Source organism: Chiloscyllium punctatum, chromosome 46 (genome assembly GCF_047496795.1).
Source record: "Chiloscyllium punctatum isolate Juve2018m chromosome 46, sChiPun1.3, whole genome shotgun sequence".
Classification (NCBI taxonomy): domain Eukaryota; kingdom Metazoa; phylum Chordata; class Chondrichthyes; order Orectolobiformes; family Hemiscylliidae; genus Chiloscyllium; species Chiloscyllium punctatum.
In genome coordinates, this window is record NC_092784.1 from 49,125,558 (window position 1) to 49,153,499 (window position 27,942).

General features: G+C 43.6%; 2 protein-coding genes across 6 annotated transcripts in view; one reads left to right on the top strand and one right to left on the bottom strand.

The window, feature by feature from the left end:
* The window catches only part of LOC140467911 (E3 ubiquitin-protein ligase RNF220-like), a 162,226-nt gene that overhangs the window by 92,658 nt on the left and 41,626 nt on the right, over nucleotides 1-27,942 (bottom strand). The window lies entirely within an intron of this gene.
* On the top strand, nucleotides 84-27,939 carry LOC140467919 (uncharacterized). Its single transcript, XM_072563994.1, is given in 11 exon segments — nucleotides 84-258; nucleotides 2,703-2,985; nucleotides 3,164-3,413; nucleotides 8,872-9,360; nucleotides 11,194-11,729; nucleotides 14,919-15,152; nucleotides 15,402-15,551; nucleotides 16,206-16,433; nucleotides 24,114-24,216; nucleotides 26,290-26,370; nucleotides 27,844-27,939. Coding segments are annotated over 11 exon segments (2,625 nt in total).

Here is a 27,942-nt window from a genome sequence, read left to right on the forward strand (position 1 = left end):
GAACAAGGGAAATCGTGTTAGGATTTTTGACAAGGTTAAGATGACTGATGGAAGCATGTGGTTTTGGTTTATTCCTTATTGAGATGCTAAGGAACCGTTTGGGATGTGGGATTAATGATGTGATCATGGAAAAGCGCTTACTAGCTGAAATCCAACTTGACGTCAAACTGGCACTACAACTGGCTTTATCATTGGACAATGTGCCAAGTGGAGCACACGAGTTGCAGGGTATTCCGATGGAAGTGGACAACCTCACAGGTCCGACTGAGTTTCGGGAATGCCACTCGAGTGAAGGGAATTGCATAGCACCACTCAGGATGCACGGTGGCTCAGTGGTTAGCACTGCTGCCTCACAGTGCCAGGGACCCGGGTTCAATTCCCACCTCAGGCGGCTGTCTGTGTGGAGTTTGCACATTCTTCCTGTGTCTGTGTGGGTTTCCTCCGGGTGCTCCGGTTTCCTCCCACAGTCCAAAGATGTGCAGGTCAGGGTGAATTGGCCATGTTAAATTGCCCATTGTGTCAGGTACATTAGTCAGGGGGAAATATAGGGTAGGGGAATGGGTCAGGGTGTGTTACTCTTCGGAGGGTCAGTGTGGATTGTTGGGCCAAATGACCTGTTTCCATACTGTAGGGAATCTAATCTAAAATATCCTGAAAAGAGGGTCTCTAGGTCAGCCCACAGCAAATCACCAAAACAAAGCCAAGCTTCGGCCAAACGGTTAAAATTTTCTTCAGGATCTGGGCCAACAAGCCATTGTAGTTGCTGCAGGTATGCTGATGCAAAACAGCAAAAGCATCTCACTCAACCTGTGTTGAGTAAGAGAACTCAAAGAGTAGAAGACAGTGCCGCCCACAGCTTCAGGCCGAATTCAGCCATGGGCTCTCATTCTAAGCGTGTACAAATACAAGTTGGAACATCCCCAGGAGGCCAAGTAGTAAATGCGGATGCACTGAGCCACCTCCAGTTGGCAGGTACACCACCAGTGGTACTGCCCCTGGAAGAGTTTATATTGCTTTTACATGTTCTGAACAGTCACCGCTGACAATATCAGACTTTAGACATAGAAAGATCCAGAACTGCAAACCTAAAACAGCTGGAGGTAATGGGGGGAGCTAAAGACTGTCACCACCTGAATTAAAATCGTTTTGGACCTGGAGAGACCAGATCACCGTAGAGGACGGGATGTTATTATGGGCAGCAAGAGCGATTGGCCCGAGCAAAGGGCACCACTTGACACTGGTTGCGCCCCACCAGGGTCATTCAGGGGTTACCATAACGAAGGTGTTGCTAAGAGGTTAGGTCGGGTGGCCAGGATTGGAAGAGCGGGCATAGCCGCATTGGTGGGGCAGTAACCAGAGTACCAACAAAGCCAGGAGTTACTGCAGCAGCTCCCCCCACATCCGTAAACCTTGGACTCCCTTACACGCCAACGGTGCAGGTCCATTCATGGACTCAATGTTCTTAGTCATTGTGGGCGCCCATTCAAAGTGGTTGGACAGACAGAGAGTTCATTTGTCAAACATGAGGAGGACATTGGGAAAACTGCGTGCGCCTTTTCCAAACCACGGACACCTGGAAGCCTTATTCACAGATTATAGGGCATCATTTACCAGCAGGGAACTTGAGTATTTCTTAAAGTTGAATAGGATTCGACATATAAGGACAGCTCCACACCATCCATCATCCAATGTTTGGCAGAAAGAGAAGCCCAAACTTTGAAGGCAGGCTTAAAGAAGCAGCCTACAGCTTCACTAGATACTAAACTGTCCTGGTTCCTATTTGGTTATCGGACCATCCCTCATGCAACTGCAGGAATAGCTCCAGCAGAACTGCTCATGGCGAGAAGACTCCTCTCTGGGTTAAATCTAACCTTCCTAAACCTGAAGGGTGTGGGTGAAATGGCATCAGGAACACCAGTGCTGGACACAAGACTCCGCTAAGCGAGAGAGGTAACTTATTTCAGGGGGTGAAGCTTTATGTAGAAATCACAGGAACGGCCCTAGATGGGCAAGAGGCATGGTCAACGTGAGGTCAGGTGCAGTGATGTATAAAGTTCAAATCCTGAACAGGCACATGGACCATATGAAAGCTGCAAACTTGCAAATGGGAGAAAGACGTGCCCGACACCTCGACGCACTTTTCAACTGTTCCGGGACCCGTGAATTCTCCCTATCCGTCAAATGTTGAAGATACCTCAAAATCTGGGATGGACGCGGCGGATGTCACAGCCTCGATACTTTTGCCACCTGAAGAGTAGAAGGAATTTCTTCCAAGACGCTCTGGGCACAAGAGGTGAGCTACTGTGTATTATGCACTGCCCATGTCAGAACCATCAAAACCCACACCATCGCCATCAAAACCCACATCATCACCATCAAAACCCACACCATCTCCATCAAAGCCCACACCATCACCATCAAAACCCACACCATCACCATCAAAACCCACACCATCTCCATCAAAACCCACATCATCACCATCAAAACACACACCATCACCATCAAAACCCACATCATCACCATCAAAACCCACATCACCACCATCAAAAGCCACTTAATCACCATCAAAACCCACACCATCTCCAACAAAACCGACACCATCTCCATCAAAACCCACACCATCTCCATCAAAACTTACACCACCTCCATAAAAATCCACACCATCATCATCAAAACCCACACGATCTCCATCAAAACTCACACACCATCTCGATCAAAACCCACATCATCACCTTCAAAACCCACACCATCACCATCAAAGCCCATATCATCATCATCAAAACCCACATCATCACCATCAAAACCCACACCATCTCATTCAAACCCCATATCTTCACCATCAAATCCCACATCATCACCATCAAATCCCACATCATCTCCATCACAACCCGCACCATCACCATCAAAACCCACACCATCTCATTCAAACCCCATATCTTCACCATCAAAACCCACACCATCACCATCAAATCCCACACCATCTCAATCAAATCCTACATCTTCACCATCAAAAGCCACTTCATCACCATCAAAACCCACACCATTACCATCAAAACACACATCATCATCATCAAAACCCACATCATCATCATCAAAACCCACATCATCTCCATCAAAACCCACACCATCTCTATCAAAACCCACATCATCATCATCCAAAAACAACATCTCCATCAAAACCCACATCATCACCATCAAAACCCACACCATCACCATCAAAGCCCATATCTTCACCATCAAATCCCACATCATCTCCATCAGAACCCACACCATCACCGTCAAATCCCACATCATCATCATCATCAAAACACACACCATCTCCAACAAAACCCACATCATCACCATCAAAACCCACTTCATCGTCATCAAAACCCACATCATCTCCATCAAAACCCACATCTTCACCATCAAAAGCCACTTCATCACCATCAAAACCCACACCATCACCATCAAAACCCACACCATCACCATCAAAACCCACACCATCTCCATGAAAACCCACATCATTATCATCAGAACCCACATCATCATCATCAAAACCCACACCATCACCATCAAAACCCACACCATCTCCATCATAACCCACACCATCAAAACCCAGATCATCTCCATCAAAACCCACACCATCTCTATAAAATCATACACCATCACCATCAAAACCCACTCCGTCATCATCAAAACCCGCATCATCACCATCAAAACCCACACCATCTCCATCAAAACCCGCAGCATCACCATCAAAACCAACACCATCTCCATCATAACCCACACCATCAAAACCCACATCATGATCATCAAAACCCACACCATCTCCATCAAAACCCATGCCATCTCCATCAAAACTCACACCATCACCGTCAAATCCCACATCTTCATCATCATCATCAAAACCCACACCATCTCCAACAAAACCCACATCATCATCAACAAAACCCACTTCTTCACCATAAAAACCCACACCATCATCATCAAAACCCACATCATCACCATCAAAACCCACACCATCTCCATCAAAACCCAGACCACCTCCATCAAAACCCACATTATCTCCATCAAAACCCACACCATTACCATCAAAACCCACACCATCTCCATCAAAACCCAGACCACCTCCATCAAAACCCACATTATCTCCATCAAAACCCACACCATTACCATCAAAACACACAACATCTCCATCAAAACCCACACCATTACCATCAAATCCCACATCATCATCATCAAAACACACACCATTTCCATCAAAGACCATATCTTAACCATCAAAACCAACATCATCTCCATCAAAACCCACATCATCACCGTCAAAACCCATGTCTTCACTATCAAAACCCATACCATCACCATCAAAACCCACACCATCTCCATCAAAACACACACCATCATCATCAAAATCCATACCATCACCATCAAAACCCACACCATCTCCATCAAAACCCGCACCATCTCTATCAAAACCCACATCATCATCATCAAATCCCACACCATCTCCATCAAAACCCACACCATCGCCATCAAAACCCACATCATCACCATCAAAACCTACTTCATCACCATCAAAACCCACATCATCATCATCAAAACTCACATCATCTCCATCATAACCCACACCATCTCCATCAAAACCCACATCATCATCAAATCCCACATCATCATCATCAAATCCCACACCATCTCCATCAAAACCCACATTATCGTCATCAAAACCCATGTCATCATCATCAAAACCCACACCATTACCATCAAAACCCACACCATCTCCATCAAAACCCACACCATCACCATCAAAACACACATCATCACCATCAAAACCTACTTCATCACCATCAAAACCCACACCATCACCATCAAAACACACTTCATCACCATCAAAACCCACACCATTTCCATCAAAGACCATATCTTAACCATCAAAACCAGCATCATCTCCATCAAAACCCACATCATCATCGTCAAAACCCATATCTTCACCATCACAACCCACACAATTATCATCAAAACACATATCATTTCCATCAAAGACCATATCTTCACCATGAAAACCAGCATCATCTCCATCAAAACCCATACCATCACCATCAAAACCCACACCATCTCCGTCAAAACCCACACAATTATCATCAAAACACATATCATCACCGTCAAAATGCATATCTTCACCATCAAAACCCACACCATCTCCATCAAAACCCACATCATCTCCATCAAAACCCACATCATCTCTATCAAAACCCACACCATCACCGTCAAATCCCACATCATCATCATCATCAAAACCCACATCATCTCCAACAAAACCCACATCATCACCATCAAAACCCACACCATCATCATCAAAACCCATACCATCACAACCAAAACCCACACCATCTCCATCAAACCCCGCACCATCTCTATCAAAACCCACACCATCATCATTAAAATCTACATCATCAGCATCAAAACCCACATCATCACCATCAAAACCCACTTCATCACCATCAAAACCCACATCATCACCATCAAAACCCACTACATCACCATCAAAACCCACTTCATCACCATCAAAACCCACATCATCGCCATCAAAGCCCATATCATCATCATCAAAACCCACACCATCTCCATCAAAGTCCATATCTTCACAATCAAATCCCACATCATCACCATCAAACCCACACCATCTCCATCAAAACCCACATCATCACCATCAAAACCCACATCATCACCGTCAAATCCCACATCATAATTTCCATCTAAACCCACACCATCTCTATCAAAACCCACATCATCATCAACACCCACATCGTCATCATCAAATCCCACACCATCTCCATCAAAACCCACACCATCTCCATCAAAGCCCATATCTCCACCATCACATCCCACATCATCACTATCAAAACCCACATCATCTCTATCAAATCCCACATCATCATCATCAAAACCCACACCATCTCTATCAAATCCCACATCATCTCCATCAAAACCCACACCATCACCATCAAAACCCACACCATCTCCGTCAAAACCCACACAATTATCATCAAAACACATATCATCACCGTCAAAATGCATATCATCACCTTCAAAATGCATATCTTCACCATCAAAACCCACACCATCACCATCAAAACCCACATCATCACCATCAAAACCCACACCATCTCCATCAAAACCCACACCATCTCCATCAAAACCCACACCATCTCCATCAAAACGCACATCATCTCCATCAAATCCCACATCATCATCGTCAATTCCCACATCATCATTTCCATCAAAACCCACACCGTCTCTATCAAAACCCACATCTTCATCATCAAAACCCACACCATCGCCATCAAAACCCACACCATCTCCACCAAAGCTCATACCTTCACCATCAAATCCCACATCATCATCATCAAAACACACACCATTTCCATCAAAGACCATATCTTAACCATCAAAACCAACATCATCTCCATCAAAACCCACATCATCACCGTCAAAACCCATGTCTTCACTATCAAAACCCATACCATCACCATCAAAACCCACACCATCTCCATCAAAACCCACACCATCTCCGTCAAAACCCACACAATTATCATCAAAACACATATCATCACCGTCAAAATGCATATCTTCACCATCAAAACCCACACCATCACCATCAAAACCCACATCATCTCCATCAAAACCCACACCATCTCCATCAAAACCCACATCATTATCATCAAAACCCACATCATTATCATCAAAACCCACACCATCATCATCAAAACCCACATCATTATCATCAAAACCCACACCATCTCCATCATAACACACACCATCAAAACCCAGATCATCTCCATCAAAACCCACATCATCTCTATCAAATCACACACCATCACCATCAAATACCACACCATCTCTATCAAATCATACACCATCACCATCAAAACCCACTCCATCACCATCAAAACCCACACCATCTCCAGCAAAACCCACATCATCATCATCAAAACCCACACCATTTCCATCAAAACCCACACCATCATCATAATCAAACTCCACACCATCACCATCAAAACCCACACCATCTCCATCAAAACCCACATCTTCATCATCAGAACCCACATCATCACCGTCAAATCCCACATCATCATCACCATCAAAATCCACACCATCAACAAAGCCCACACCATCTCCAACAAAACCCACATCATCACCATCAAAACCCACACCAACTCCATCAAAACCCACATCATCTCTATCAAAACCCATGCCATCTCCATCAAAACCCAGACCATCACCATCAACACCCACATCATCACCGTCAAATCCCACACCACCTCCATCAAAACCCACATCATCTCCATCAAAACCCACACCACCTCCATCAAAACCCACATCATCTCCATCAAAACCCACACCATTACCATCAAAACCCACACCATCATCGTCAATTCCCACATCATCATTTCCATCAAAACCCACACCGTCTCTATCAAAACCCACATCTTCATCATCAAAACCCACACCATCGCCATCAAAACCCACACCATCTCCACCAAAGCTCATACCTTCACCATCAAATCCCACATCATCATCAACAAAACACACACCATTTCCATCAAAGACCATATCTTAACCATCAAAACCAACATCATCTCCATCAAAACCCACATCATCACCGTCAAAACCCATGTCTTCACTATCAAAACCCATACCATCACCATCAAAACCCACACCATCTCCATCAAAACCCACACCATCTCCGTCAAAACCCACACAATTATCATCAAAACACATATCATCACCGTCAAAATGCATATCTTCACCATCAAAACCCACACCATCACCATCAAAACCCCCATCATCTCCATCAAAACCCACACCATCTCCATCAAAACCACATCATTATCATCAAAACCCACATCATTTCCATCAAAACTCACACCATCATCATCAAAACCCACATCATTATCATCAAAACCCACACCATCTCCATCATAACACACACCATCAAAACCCAGATCATCTCCATCAAAACCCACATCATCATCATCAAAATCCGCATCATCACCATCAAAACCCACACCATCTCCATCAAAACCCACATCATCACCATCAAAACCCACACCATCTCCATCATAACACACACCATCAAAACCCAGATCATCTCCATCAAAACCCACATCATCTCTATCAAATCACACACCATCACCATCAAAACCCACACCATCTCTATCAAATCATACACCATCACCATCAAAACCCACTCCATCACCATCAAAACCCACACCATCTCCAGCAAAACCCACATCATCATCATCAAAACCCACACCATTTCCATCAAAACCCACACCATCATCCTAATCAAACTCCACACCATCACCATCAAAACCCACACCATCTCCATCAAAACCCACATCATCATCATCAGAACCCACACCATCACCGTCAAATCCCACATCATCATCACCATCAAAATCCACACCATCAACAAAGCCCACACCATCTCCAACAAAACCCACATGATCACCATCAAAACCCACACCAACTCCATCAAAACCCACATCATCTCTATCAAAACCCATGCCATCTCCATCAAAACCCACACCATTACCATCAAAACCCACACCATCATCGTCAATTCCCACATCATCATTTCCATCAAAACCCACACCGTCTCTATCAAAACCCACATCTTCATCATCAAAACCCACACCATCGCCATCAAAACCCACACCATCTCCACCAAAGCTCATACCTTCACCATCAAATCCCACATCATCATCATCAAAACACACACCATTTCCATCAAAGACCATATCTTAACCATCAAAACCAACATCATCTCCATCAAAACCCACATCATCACCGTCAAAACCCATGTCTTCACTATCAAAACCCATACCATCACCATCAAAACCCACACCATCTCCATCAAAACCCACACCATCTCCATCAAAACCCACATCATCATCATCAGAACCCACATCATCACCGTCAAATCCCACATCATCATCACCATCAAAATCCACACCATCAACAAAGCCCACACCATCTCCAACAAAACCCACATCATCACCATCAAAACCCACACCAACTCCATCAAAACCCACATCATCTCTATCAAAACCCATGCCATCTCCATCAAAACCCAGACCATCACCATCAACACCCACATCATCACCGTCAAATTCCACACCACCTCCATCAAAACCCACATCATCTCCATCAAAACCCACACCACCTCCATCAAAACCCACATCATCTCCATCAAAACCCACACCATTACCATCAAAACCCACACCATCATCGTCAATTCCCACATCATCATTTCCATCAAAACCCACACCGTCTCTATCAAAACCCACATCTTCATCATCAAAACCCACACCATCGCCATCAAAACCCACACCATCTCCACCAAAGCTCATACCTTCACCATCAAATCCCACATCATCATCAATAAAACACACACCATTTCCATCAAAGACCATATCTTAACCATCAAAACCAACATCATCTCCATCAAAACCCACATCATCACCGTCAAAACCCATGTCTTCACTATCAAAACCCATACCATCACCATCAAAACCCACACCATCTCCATCAAAACCCACACCATCTCCGTCAAAACCCACACAATTATCATCAAAACACATATCATCACCGTCAAAATGCATATCTTCACCATCAAAACCCACACCATCACCATCAAAACCCACATCATCTCCATCAAAACCCACACCATCTCCATCAAAACCCACATCATTATCATCAAAACCCACATCATTTCCATCAAAACTCACACCATCATCATCAAAACCCACATCATTATCATCAAAACCCACACCATCTCCATCATAACACACACCATCAAAACCCAGATCATCTCCATCAAAACCCACATCATCTCTATCAAATCACACACCATCACCATCAAAACCCACACCATCTCTATCAAATCATACACCATCACCATCAAAACCCACACCATCTCTATCAAATCATACACCATCACCATCAAAACCCACTCCATCACCATCAAAACCCACACCATCTCCAGCAAAACCCACATCATCATCATCAAAACCCACACCATTTCCATCAAAACCCACACCATCATCATAATCAAACTCCACACCATCACCATCAAAACCCACACCATCTCCATCAAAACCCACATCATCATCATCAGAACCCACATCATCACCGTCAAATCCCACATCATCATCACCATCAAAATCCACACCATCAACAAAGCCCACACCATCTCCAACAAAACCCACATCATCACCATCAAAACCCACACCAACTCCATCAAAACCCACATCATCTCTAACAAAACCCATGCCATCTCCATCAAAACCCAGACCATCACCATCAACACCCACATCATCACCATCAAATCCCACACCACCTCCATCAAAACCCACATCATCTCCATCAAAACCCACACCACCTCCATCAAAACCCACATCATCTCCATCAAAACCCACACCACCTCCATCAAAACCCACATCATCTCCATCAAAACCCACACCATTACCATCAAAACCCACACCATCATCTTCAAAACCCACATCATCACCATCAAAATCCACATCATCACCATCAAAACCCACATCATCTCCATCAAAACCCACACCACCTCCATCAAAACCCACGCCATCTCTATCAAATCACACACCATCACCATCAAAACCCACTCCGTCATCATCAAAACCCACATCATCACCATCAAAACCCACACGATCTCCATCAAAACCCACACCATCTCCATCATAACCCACACCATCAAAACCCACTTCATCATCATCAAAACCCACACCATCTCCAACAAAACCCACATCATCATCATCAAAACCCACTTCTTCACCATAAAAACCCACACCATCATCATCAAAACCCACACCATCTCCATCAAAACCTACATCATCACCATCAAAACCCACGCCATCTCCATCAAAACCCAGACCACCACCATCAACACCACATCATCACCGTCAAATCCCATATCATCATCATCATCAAAACCCACATCATCTCCATCAAAACCCACACCACCTCCATCAAAACCCACATCATCTCCCTCAAAACCCGCACCATTACCATCAAAACACACATCATCTCCATCAAAACCCACGCCAATACCATCAAAACCCACACCATCGTCATCAAAACCCACATCCACCATCATCAAAATCCACATCATCACCATCAACACCCACACCATCATCATCAAAACCCACACAATCACCAACAAATCCCACACCATCACCGTCAAATCTAACATCATCATCATCAAAATCCACACCATCTCCATCAAAACCCACATCGTCTCCTTCAAAACCCACACAATCACCATCAAAACCCATTCCATCTCTATCAAATCACACACCATTACCATCAAAATCCACTCCGTCATCATCAAACCCCACACCATCACCATCAAAACCCACACCACCTCCATCAAAACCCACATCATCACCTTCAAAACCCACGCCATCAACATCAACATCCACACCATCTCCATCAAAACCCACACCATCTCCATCAAAACCCACATCATCTCCATCAAAACCCACATCATCTCCATCAAAACCCACACCATCTCCATCAAAACCCACATCATCTCCATCAAAACCCACACCATCTCCATCAAAACCCACATCATCTCCATCAAAACCCACACCATCTCCATCAAAACCCACATCATCTCCATCAAAACCCACATCATCTCCATCAAAACCCACACCATCACCGTCAAATCCCACACCATCTCCATCAAAACCCGCACCATCTCTATCAAAACCCACATCATCATTCTCAAAACCTATATCATCATCATCAAATCCCACACCATCGCCATCAAAACCCACACCATCGCCATCAAAACCCACACCATCTCCATCAAAACCCACATCATCACCTTCAAAACCCACGCCATCAACATCAACATCCACACCATCTCCATCAAAACCCACATCATCACCATCAAAACCCACATCATCACCATCAAAACACATATCATCACCATCAAAACCCACTTCATCACCATCAAAACCCACACCATCTCCATCAAAACCCACACCATCTCCACCAAAGCTCATATCTTCACCATCAAATCCCACTTCAACACCATCAAATCCCACATCATCATCATCAAATCCCACACCATAACCATCAAAACCCACATCATCACCGTCAAAACCCATATCTTCACCATCACAACCCACACAATTATCATTAAAACACATATCATTTCCATCAAAGACCATATCTTCACCATGAAAACCAGCATCATCTCCATCAAAACCCATACCATCACCATCAAAACCCACACCATCTCCGTCAAAACCCACACAATTATCATCAAAACACATACCATCACCGTCAAAATGCATATCTTCACCATCAAAACCCACACCATCACCATCAAAACCTATACCATCTCCATCAAAACCCACATCATCATCATCAAAACCCACATCATCATCATCAAAACCCACATCATCACCATCAAAACCCACATCATCATCATCATCAAAACCTATACCATCTCCATCAAAACCCACTTCATTACCATAAAAACCCACGCCTTCACCATCAAAATCCACACCATCACCATCAAAACCCACACCATCAACAAAACCCACATCATCTCCACCAAAACACACATCATCTCCATCAAAACCCATACCATCACCATCAAAACCCACACCATCACCAACAAATCCCACACCATCACCGTCAAATCTCACATCATCATCATCAAAATCCACACCATCTCCAACAAAACCCACATCATCTCCATCAAAACCCACTTCATTACCATAAAAACCCACGCCTTCACCATCAAAATCCACACCATCACCATCAAAACCCACACCATCAACAAAACCCACATCATCTCCATCAAAACACACATCATCTCCATCAAAACCCATACCATCACCATCAAAACCCACACCATCTCCATCAACACCCACACCATCATCATCAAAACCCACATCATCACCAACAAATCCCACACCATCACCGTCAAATCTCACTTCATCATCATCAAAATCCACACCATCTCCATCAAAACCCACATCGTCTCCTTCAAAACCACACAATCACCATCAAAACCCACACTATCTCCATCAAAACCCACATCATCACCATCAAAACCCACACCATCTCCATCATAACCCACACCATCAAAACCCACATCATCTCCATCAAAACCCACATCATCTCCATCAAAACCCACACCATCACCGTCAAATCTAACATCATCATCATCAAAATCCACACCATCTCCATCAAAACCCACATCGTCTCCTTCAAAACCCACACAATCACCATCAAAACCCACATCATCTCCAAAAAAACCCACATCATCACCATCAAAACCCACACCATCACCATCAAAACACACATCATCTCCATCAAAACCCACATTATTTCCATCAAAACCCACACCATTACCATCAAAACCCACACCATCTCCATCAAAACCCACACCATCTCCATCAAAACCCACACCATCTCCACCAAAGCTCATATCTTCACCATCAAATCCCACTTCATCACCATCAAATCCCACTTCATCACCACCAAATCCCACATCATCATCATCAAACCCACACCATTTCCATCAAAGACCATATCTTCACCATCAAAACCAGCATCATCTCCATCAAAACCCACATCATCACCATCAAAACCCATATCTTCACCATCACAACCCACACAATTATCATCAAAACCCACACCATCTCCTTTAAAACCCACATCATCATCATCAAAATCCGCATCATCACCATCAAAACCCGCACCATCACCATCAAAACCCACATCATCTCCATCAAAACCCGCACCATCTCCATCAAAACCCACACCATCTCCATCAAAACCCGCACCATCTCTATCAAAACCCACATCATCATCATCAAAACCCACATCATCACCATCATAACCCACACCATCTAAACCCACATCATCACCATCAAAACCCACACCATCTCCATCAAAATCCACATCATCATCATCAAATCCCACATCATCTCCATCAAAACCACATCACCTCCATCAAAACCCACACCATCACCGTCAAATCCCACATCATCATCATCATCATCAAAACCCACACCATCGCCAACAAAACCCACATCATCATCATCAAAACCCACTTCTTCACCATAAAAACCCACACCATCATCATCAAAACTCACACCATCATCATAATCAAACTACACATCATCTCCATCAAAACCCACACCATCTCCATCAAAACCCAGACCATCACCATCAACACCCACATCATCTCCATCAAAACCCACACCATTACCATCAAAACCCAGACCATCACCATCAAAACACACATCATCTCCATCAAAACCCACACCATTACCATCAAAACCCAGACCATCACCATCAAAACACACATCATCTCCATCAAAACCCACGCCATTACCATCAAAACCCACATCACCATCATCAAAATCCACATCATCACCATCAAAACCCACACCATCTCCATCAAAACCCACATCATCACCATCAAAACCCACACCATCGTCATCAAAACCCACATCACCATCATCAAAATCCACACCATCTCCATCAAAACCCGCATCGTCTCCTTCAAAACCCACACAATCACCATCAAAACCCATTCCATCTCTATCAAATCACACACCATCACCATCAAAACCCACACCATTTCTATCAAATCACACACCATCACCATCAAAACCCACTCCGTCATCATCAAAACCCACATCATCACCATCAAAACCCACACCATCTCCATCAAAACCCACATTATCGTCATCAAAACCCATATCATCATCATCAAAACCCACACCATCACCATCAAAACCCACATCATTATCATCACCATCAAAACCCACATCATCATCATCAAAACCCACATCATCATCTTCAAATCCCATATCATCATTTCCATCAAAACTCACACCATCTCTATCAAAACCCATATCATCATCATCAAAACCCACACCATCGCCATCAAAACCCACACCATCTCCACCAAAGCTCATATCTTCACCATCAAATCCCACTTCATCACCATCAAATCCCACATCATCATCATCACAACCCACACCATTTCCATCAAAGACCATATCTTCACCATCAAAACCAGCATCATCTCCATCAAAACCCACATCATCACCGTCAAAACCCATATCTTCACCATCACAACCCACACAATTATCATTAAAACACATATCATTTCCATCAAAGACCATATCTTCACCATGAAAACCAGCATCATCTCCATCAAAACCCATACCATCACCATCAAAACCCACACCATCTCCAACAAAACCCACACAATTATCATCAAAACACATATCATCACCGTCAATATGCATATCTTCACCATCAAAACCCACATCATCACCATCAAAACCCACACCATCTCCATCAAAACCCACATTATCGTCATCAAAACCCATATCATCATCATCAAAACCCACACCATCATCATCACAACCCACACCATTTCCATCAAAGACCATATCTTCACCATCAAAACCAGCATCATCTCCATCAAAACCCACATCATCACCGTCAAAACCCATATCTTCACCATCACAACCCACACAATTATCATTAAAACACATATCATTTCCATCAAAGACCATATCTTCACCATGAAAACCAGCATCATCTCCATCAAAACCCATTCCATCACCATCAAAACCCACACCATCTCCGTCAAAACCCACACAATTATCATCAAAACACATATCATCACCGTCAAAATGCATATCTTCACCATCAAAACCCACACCATCACCATCAAAACCCACACCATCTCCATAAAAACCCACATCTTCATCATCAAAACCCACACCATCACCATCAAAACCTACACCATCTGCATCAAAACCCACATCATCATCATCAAAACCAACACCATCTCCATCAAAACCCACATCTTCATCATCAAAACCCACATCATCATCACCATCAAAACCCACACCATCTCCATCATAACCCACACCATCTCCAACAAAACCCACATCATCTCTATCAAAACCCACTTCATCACCATAAAAACCCACACCACCATCATCAAAACCCACACCATCTCCATCAAAATCCACATCTTCATCATCAAAACCCACACCATCTCCATCAAAACCCACACCATCTCCATCAAAACCCGCACCATCTCTATCAAAACCCACATCATTATCATCAAAACCCACATCATGACCATCAAAACTCACATCATCATCATCAAAACCCACATCATCACCATCAAAACCTACACCATCATCATCAAAACCCACACCATCACCATCAAAACCTATACCATCTCCATCAAAACTCACATCATCATCATCAAAACCCACATCATTATCATCAAAACCCACATCATCATCACCATCAAAAACCACACCATCTCTATCAAATCACACACCTTCACCATCAAAACCCACTCTGTCATCATCAAAACCCGCATCATCACCATCAAAACCCACACCATCTCCATCATAACCCACACCATCAAAACCCACATCATCTCCATCAATACCCACATCATCTCCATCAAAACCCACATCATCACCATCAAAACACACGCTATCACCATCAAAATACACACCATCTCCATCAAAACCCACATCACCACCATCAAAACCCACTCCATCTCCATCAAAATCCACACCATCACCATCAAAACCCACATCATCAAAACCCACATCATCTCCATCAATACCCACATCATCTCCATCAAAACCCACATCATCACCATCAAAACCCACACCATCTCCATCATAACCCACACCATCTCCAACAAAACCCACATCATCTCCATCATAACCCACACCATCAAAACCCACTTCATCACCATAAAAACCCACACCACCATCATCAAAACCCACACCATCTCCATCAAAACCCACATCTTCATCATCAAAACCCACACCATCTCCATCAAAACCCGCACCATCTCTATCAAAACCCACATCATTATCATCAAAACCCACATCATGACCATCAAAACTCACGTCATCATCATCAAAACCCACATCATCACCATCAAAACCTTCACCATCATCATCAAAACCCACATCATCACCATCAAAACCTACACCATCACCATCAAAACCTATACCATCTCCATCAAAACTCACATCATCATCATCAAAACCCACATCATTATCATCAAAACCCACATCATCGTCACCATCAAAAACCACACCATCTCTATCAAATCACACACCTTCACCATCAAAACCCACTCTGTCATCATCAAAACCCGCATCATCACCATCAAAACCCACACCATCTCCATCAAAACCCACATCATCACCATCAAAACACACGCTATCACCATCAAAACCCACACCATCTCCATTAAAACCCACATCACCACCATCAAAACCCACACCATCTCCATCAAAACCCACATCATCTCCATCATAACCCACACCATCAAAACCCACATCATCTCCATCAATACCCACATCATCTCCATCAAAACCCACATCATCACCATCAAAACACACGCTATCACCATCAAAACCCACACCATCTCCATTAAAACCCACATCACCACCATCAAAACCCACACCATCTCCATCAAAACCCACATCATCTCCATCATAACCCACACCATCAAAACCCACATCATCTCCATCAATACCCACATCATCTCCATCAAAACCCACATCATCACCATCAAAACACACGCTATCACCATCAAAATCCACACCATCTCCATCAAAACCCACATCACCACCATCAAAACCCACTCCATCTCCATCATAACCCACACCATCAAAACCCACATCATCTCCATCAATACCCACATAATCTCCATCAAAACCCACACAATTACCATCTAAACCCACACCATCTCCATCAAAACCCACATCATCTCTATCAAATCCCACACCATCACCACCAAAACCCACACCATCACTATCAAATCACACACCATCACTATCAAAACCCACTCTGTCATCATCAAAACCCGCATCATCACCATCAAAACCCACACCATCTCCATCAAAACCCACACCATCTCCATCAAAACCCACACCAACTCCATCAAAACCCACACCATCTCCATCAAAACCCACATCATCTCCATCAAAACCCACACCATCTCCATCAAAACCCACATCATCACCATCAAAACACACGCCATCACCATCAAAATCCACACCATCTCCATCAAAACCCACATCACCACCATCAAAACCCACTCCATCTCCATCATAACCCACACCATCAAAACCCACATCATCTCCATCAATACCCACATCATCTCCATCAAAACCCACACAATTACCATCTAAACCCACACCATCTCCATCAAAACCCACGTCATCTCTATCAAATCCCACACCATCACCACCAAAACCCACACCATCACTATCAAATCACACACCATCACTATCAAAACCCACTCTGTCATCATCAAAACCCGCATCATCACCATCAAAACCCACACCATCTCCATCAAAACCCACACCATCTCCATCAAAACCCACACCAACTCCATCAAAACCCACACCATCTCCATCAAAACCCACATCATCTCCATCAAAACCCACACCATCTCCATCAAAACCCACATCATCACCATCAAAACACACGCCATCACCATCAAAATCCACACCATCTCCATCAAAACCCACATCATCATCATCAAAACCCACACCATCTCCATCAAAACCCACACCATCAAAACCCACATCATCTCCATCAAAACCCATACCATCACTGTCAAATCTAACATCATCATCATCAAAATCCACACCATCTCCAACAAAACCCACATCGTCTCCATCAAAACCCACTTCATTACCATAAAAACCCACGCCTTCACCATCAAAATCCACACCATCACCATCAAAACCCACACCATCAACAAAACCCACATCATCTCCATCAAAACACACATCATCTCCATCAAAACCCATACCATCACCAACAAAACCCACACCATCTCCATCAACACCCACACCATCATCATCAAAACCCACATCATCACCAACAAATCCCACACCATCACCGTCAAATCTCACATCATCATCATCAAAATCCACACCATCTCCATCAAAACCCACATCGTCTCCTTCAAAACCCACACAATCACCATCAAAACCCACACTATCTCCATCAAAACCCACATCATCACCATCAAAACCCACACCATCTCCATCATAACCCACACCATCACCGTCAAATCTAACATCATCATCATCAAAATCCATACCATCTCCATCAAAACCCACACAATCACCATCAAAACCCACAACATCTCTATCAAATCACACACCATCACCATCAAAACCCACACCATCTCTATCAAATCATACACCATCACCATCAAAACCCACTCCATCACCATCAAAACCCACACCATCTCCAGCAAAACCCACATCATCATCATCAAAACCCACACCATTTCCATCAAAACCCACACCATCATCATAATCAAACTCCACACCATCACCATCAAAACCCACACCATCTCCATCAAAACCCACATCATAATCATCAGAACCCACATCAGCACCGTCAAATCCCACATCATCATCACCATCAAAATCCACACCATCAACAAAGCCCACACCATCTCCAACAAAACCCACATCATCACCATCAAAACCCACACCAACTCCATCAAAACCCACATCATCTCTATCAAAACCCATGCCATCTCCATCAAAACCCAGACCATCACCATCAACACCCACATCATCACCGTTAAATCCCACACCACCTCCATCAAAACCCACATCATCTCCATCAAAACCCACACCACCTCCATCAAAACCCACATCATCTCCATCAAAACCCACACCATTACCATCAAAACCCACACCATCATCGTCAATTCCCACATCATCATTTCCATCAAAACCCACACCGTCTCTATCAAAACCCACATCTTCATCATCAAAACCCACACCATCGCCATCAAAACCCACACCATCTCCACCAAAGCTCATACCTTCACCATCAAATCCCACATCATCATCATCAAAACACACACCATTTCCATCAAAGACCATATCTTCACCATCAAAACCAGCATCATCTCCATCAAAACCCACATCATCACCGTCAAAACCCATATCTTCACCATCACAACCCACACAATTATCATTAAAACACATATCATTTCCATCAAAGACCATATCTTCACCATGAAAACCAGCATCATCTCCATCAAAACCCATACCATCACCATCAAAACCCACACCATCTCCAACAAAACCCACACAATTATCATCAAAACACATATCATCACCGTCAATATGCATATCTTCACCATCAAAACCCACATCATCACCATCAAAACCCACACCATCTCCATCAAAACCCACATTATCGTCATCAAAACCCATATCATCATCATCAAAACCCACACCATCATCATCACAACCCACACCATTTCCATCAAAGACCATATCTTCACCATCAAAACCAGCATCATCTCCATCAAAACCCACATCATCACCGTCAAAACCCATATCTTCACCATCACAACCCACACAATTATCATTAAAACACATATCATTTCCATCAAAGACCATATCTTCACCATGAAAACCAGCATCATCTCCATCAAAACCCATTCCATCACCATCAAAACCCACACCATCTCCGTCAAAACCCACACAATTATCATCAAAACACATATCATCACCGTCAAAATGCATATCTTCACCATCAAAACCCACACCATCACCATCAAAACCCACACCATCTCCATAAAAACCCACATCTTCATCATCAAAACCCACACCATCACCATCAAAACCTACACCATCTGCATCAAAACCCACATCATCATCATCAAAACCAACACCATCTCCATCAAAACCCACATCTTCATCATCAAAACCCACATCATCATCACCATCAAAACCCACACCATCTCCATCATAACCCACACCATCTCCAACAAAACCCACATCATCTCTATCAAAACCCACTTCATCACCATAAAAACCCACACCACCATCATCAAAACCCACACCATCTCCATCAAAATCCACATCTTCATCATCAAAACCCACACCATCTCCATCAAAACCCACACCATCTCCATCAAAACCCGCACCATCTCTATCAAAACCCACATCATTATCATCAAAACCCACATCATGACCATCAAAACTCACATCATCATCATCAAAACCCACATCATCACCATCAAAACCTACACCATCATCATCAAAACCCACACCATCACCATCAAAACCTATACCATCTCCATCAAAACTCACATCATCATCATCAAAACCCACATCATTATCATCAAAACCCACATCATCATCACCATCAAAAACCACACCATCTCTATCAAATCACACACCTTCACCATCAAAACCCACTCTGTCATCATCAAAACCCGCATCATCACCATCAAAACCCACACCATCTCCATCATAACCCACACCATCAAAACCCACATCATCTCCATCAATACCCACATCATCTCCATCAAAACCCACATCATCACCATCAAAACACACGCTATCACCATCAAAATACACACCATCTCCATCAAAACCCACATCACCACCATCAAAACCCACTCCATCTCCATCAAAATCCACACCATCACCATCAAAACCCACATCATCAAAACCCACATCATCTCCATCAATACCCACATCATCTCCATCAAAACCCACATCATCACCATCAAAACCCACACCATCTCCATCATAACCCACACCATCTCCAACAAAACCCACATCATCTCCATCATAACCCACACCATCAAAACCCACTTCATCACCATAAAAACCCACACCACCATCATCAAAACCCACACCATCTCCATCAAAACCCACATCTTCATCATCAAAACCCACACCATCTCCATCAAAACCCGCACCATCTCTATCAAAACCCACATCATTATCATCAAAACCCACATCATGACCATCAAAACTCACGTCATCATCATCAAAACCCACATCATCACCATCAAAACCTTCACCATCATCATCAAAACCCACATCATCACCATCAAAACCTACACCATCACCATCAAAACCTATACCATCTCCATCAAAACTCACATCATCATCATCAAAACCCACATCATTATCATCAAAACCCACATCATCGTCACCATCAAAAACCACACCATCTCTATCAAATCACACACCTTCACCATCAAAACCCACTCTGTCATCATCAAAACCCGCATCATCACCATCAAAACCCACACCATCTCCATCAAAACCCACATCATCACCATCAAAACACACGCTATCACCATCAAAACCCACACCATCTCCATTAAAACCCACATCACCACCATCAAAACCCACACCATCTCCATCAAAACCCACATCATCTCCATCATAACCCACACCATCAAAACCCACATCATCTCCATCAATACCCACATCATCTCCATCAAAACCCACATCATCACCATCAAAACACACGCTATCACCATCAAAACCCACACCATCTCCATTAAAACCCACATCACCACCATCAAAACCCACACCATCTCCATCAAAACCCACATCATCTCCATCATAACCCACACCATCAAAACCCACATCATCTCCATCAATACCCACATCATCTCCATCAAAACCCACATCATCACCATCAAAACACACGCTATCACCATCAAAATCCACACCATCTCCATCAAAACCCACATCACCACCATCAAAACCCACTCCATCTCCATCATAACCCACACCATCAAAACCCACATCATCTCCATCAATACCCACATAATCTCCATCAAAACCCACACAATTACCATCTAAACCCACACCATCTCCATCAAAACCCACATCATCTCTATCAAATCCCACACCATCACCACCAAAACCCACACCATCACTATCAAATCACACACCATCACTATCAAAACCCACTCTGTCATCATCAAAACCCGCATCATCACCATCAAAACCCACACCATCTCCATCAAAACCCACACCATCTCCATCAAAACCCACACCAACTCCATCAAAACCCACACCATCTCCATCAAAACCCACATCATCTCCATCAAAACCCACACCATCTCCATCAAAACCCACATCATCACCATCAAAACACACGCCATCACCATCAAAATCCACACCATCTCCATCAAAACCCACATCACCACCATCAAAACCCACTCCATCTCCATCATAACCCACACCATCAAAACCCACATCATCTCCATCAATACCCACATCATCTCCATCAAAACCCACACAATTACCATCTAAACCCACACCATCTCCATCAAAACCCACGTCATCTCTATCAAATCCCACACCATCACCACCAAAACCCACACCATCACTATCAAATCACACACCATCACTATCAAAACCCACTCTGTCATCATCAAAACCCGCATCATCACCATCAAAACCCACACCATCTCCATCAAAACCCACACCATCTCCATCAAAACCCACACCAACTCCATCAAAACCCACACCATCTCCATCAAAACCCACATCATCTCCATCAAAACCCACACCATCTCCATCAAAACCCACATCATCACCATCAAAACACACGCCATCACCATCAAAATCCACACCATCTCCATCAAAACCCACATCATCATCATCAAAACCCACACCATCTCCATCAAAACCCACACCATCAAAACCCACATCATCTCCATCAAAACCCATACCATCACTGTCAAATCTAACATCATCATCATCAAAATCCACACCATCTCCAACAAAACCCACATCGTCTCCATCAAAACCCACTTCATTACCATAAAAACCCACGCCTTCACCATCAAAATCCACACCATCACCATCAAAACCCACACCATCAACAAAACCCACATCATCTCCATCAAAACACACATCATCTCCATCAAAACCCATACCATCACCAACAAAACCCACACCATCTCCATCAACACCCACACCATCATCATCAAAACCCACATCATCACCAACAAATCCCACACCATCACCGTCAAATCTCACATCATCATCATCAAAATCCACACCATCTCCATCAAAACCCACATCGTCTCCTTCAAAACCCACACAATCACCATCAAAACCCACACTATCTCCATCAAAACCCACATCATCACCATCAAAACCCACACCATCTCCATCATAACCCACACCATCACCGTCAAATCTAACATCATCATCATCAAAATCCATACCATCTCCATCAAAACCCACACAATCACCATCAAAACCCACAACATCTCTATCAAATCACACACCATCACCATCAAAACCCACACCATCTCTATCAAATCATACACCATCACCATCAAAACCCACTCCATCACCATCAAAACCCACACCATCTCCAGCAAAACCCACATCATCATCATCAAAACCCACACCATTTCCATCAAAACCCACACCATCATCATAATCAAACTCCACACCATCACCATCAAAACCCACACCATCTCCATCAAAACCCACATCATAATCATCAGAACCCACATCAGCACCGTCAAATCCCACATCATCATCACCATCAAAATCCACACCATCAACAAAGCCCACACCATCTCCAACAAAACCCACATCATCACCATCAAAACCCACACCAACTCCATCAAAACCCACATCATCTCTATCAAAACCCATGCCATCTCCATCAAAACCCAGACCATCACCATCAACACCCACATCATCACCGTTAAATCCCACACCACCTCCATCAAAACCCACATCATCTCCATCAAAACCCACACCACCTCCATCAAAACCCACATCATCTCCATCAAAACCCACACCATTACCATCAAAACCCACACCATCATCGTCAATTCCCACATCATCATTTCCATCAAAACCCACACCGTCTCTATCAAAACCCACATCTTCATCATCAAAACCCACACCATCGCCATCAAAACCCACACCATCTCCACCAAAGCTCATACCTTCACCATCAAATCCCACATCATCATCATCAAAACACACACCATTTCCATCAAAGACCATATCTTAACCATCAAAACCAACATCATCTCCATCAAAACCCACATCATCACCGTCAAAACCCATGTCTTCACTATCAAAACCCATACCATCACCATCAAAACCCACACCATCTCCATCAAAACCCACAGCATCTCCATCAAAACCCACATCATCATCATCAGAACCCACATCATCACCGTCAAATCCCACATCATCATCACCATCAAAATCCACACCATCAACAAAGCCCACACCATCTCCAACAAAACCCACATCATCACCATCAAAACCCACACCAACTCCATCAAAACCCACATCATCTCTAACAAAACCCATGCCATCTCCATCAAAACCCAGACCATCACCATCAACACCCACATCATCACCGTCAAATCCCACACCACCTCCATCAAAACCCACATCATCTCCATCAAAACACACACCACCTCCATCAAAACCCACATCATCTCCATCAAAACCCACACCATTACCATCAAAACCCACACCATCATCGTCAATTCCCACATCATCATTTCCATCAAAACCCACACCGTCTCTATCAAAACCCACATCTTCATCATCAAAACCCACACCATCGCCATCAAAACCCACACCATCTCCACCAAAGCTCATACCTTCACCATCAAATCCCACATCATCATCAACAAAACACACACCATCATCGTCAATTCCCACATCATCATTTCCATCAAAACCCACACCGTCTCTATCAAAACCCACATCTTCATCATCAAAACCCACACCATCGCCATCAAAACCCACACCATCTCCACTAAAGCTCATACCTTCACCATCAAATCCCACATCATCATCAACAAAACACACACCATTTCCATCAAAGACCATATCTTAACCATCAAAACCAACATCATCTCCATCAAAACCCACATCATCACCGTCAAAACCCATGTCTTCACTATCAAAACCCATACCATCACCATCAAAACCCACACCATCTCCATCAAAACCCACACCATCTCCGTCAAAACCCACACAATTATCATCAAAACACATATCATCACCGTCAAAATGCATATCTTCACCATCAAAACCCACACCATCACCATCAAAACCCACATCATCTCCATCAAAACCCACACCATCTCCATCAAAACCCACATCATTATCATCAAAACCCACATCATTTCCATCAAAACTCACACCATCATCATCAAAACCCACATCATTATCATCAAAACCCACACCATCTCCATCATAACACACACCATCAAAACCCAGATCATCTCCATCAAAACCCACATCATCTCTATCAAATCACACACCATCACCATCAAAACCCACTCCATCACCATCAAAACCCACACCATCTCCAGCAAAACCCACATCATCATCATCAAAACCCACACCATTTCCATCAAAACCCACACCATCATCATAATCAAACTCCACACCATCACCATCAAAACCCACACCATCTCCATCAAAACCCACATCATCATCATCAGAACCCACATCATCACCGTCAAATCCCACATCATCATCACCATCAAAATCCACACCATCAACAAAGCCCACACCATCTCCAACAAAACCCACATCATCACCATCAAAACCCACACCAACTCCATCAAAACCCACATCATCTCTATCAAAACCCATGCCATCTCCATCAAAACCCAGACCATCACCATCAACACCCACATCATCACCATCAAATCCCACACCACCTCCATCAAAACCCACATCATCTCCATCAAAACCCACACCACCTTCATCAAAACCCACATCATCTCCATCAAAACCCACACCATTACCATCAAAACCCACACCATCATCTTCAAAACCCACATCATCACCATCAAAATCCACATCATCACCATCAAAACCCACATCATCTCCATCAAAACCCACAACACCTCCATCAAAACCCACGCCATCTCTATCAAATCACACACCATCACCATCAAAACCCACTCCGTCATCATCAAAACCCACATCATCTCCATCAAAACCCACACGATCTCCATCAAAACCCACATCATCACCATCAAAACCCACACCATCTCCATCATAACCCACACCATCAAAACCCACTTCATCATCATCAAAACCCACACCATCTCCAACAAAACCCACATCATCATCATCAAAACCCACTTCTTCACCATAAAAACCCACACCATCATCATCAAAACCCACACCATCTCCATCAAAACCTACATCATCACCATCAAAACCCACGCCATCTCCATCAAAACCCAGACCACCACCATCAACACCACATCATCACCGTCAAATCCCATATCATCATCATCATCAAAACCCACATCATCTCCATCAAAACCCACACCACCTCCATCAAAACCCACATCATCTCCCTCAAAACCCGCACCATTACCATCAAAACACACATCATCTCCATCAAAACCCACGCCAATACCATCAAAACCCACACCATCGTCATCAAAACCCACATCCACCATCATCAAAATCCACATCATCACCATCAACACCCACACCATCATCATCAAAACCCACACAATCACCAACAAATCCCACACCATCACCATCAAATCTAACATCATCATCATCAAAATCCACACCATCTCCATCAAAACCCACATCGTCTCCTTCAAAACCCACACAATCACCATCAAAACCCATTCCATCTCTATCAAATCACACACCATCACCATCAAAATCCACTCCGTCATCATCAAACCCCACATCATCACCATCAAAACCCACACCACCTCCATCAAAACCCACATCATCACCTTCAAAACCCACGCCATCAACATCAACATCCACACCATCTCCATCAAAACCCACACCATGTCCATCAAAACCCACATCATCTCCATCAAAACCCACATCATCACCTTCAAAACCCACGCCATCAACATCAACATCCACACCATCTCCATCAAAACCCACACCATCTCCATCAAAACCCACATCATCACCATCAAAACCCACATCATCATCATCATCAAAACCTATACCATCTCCATCAAAACCCACTTCATTACCATAAAAA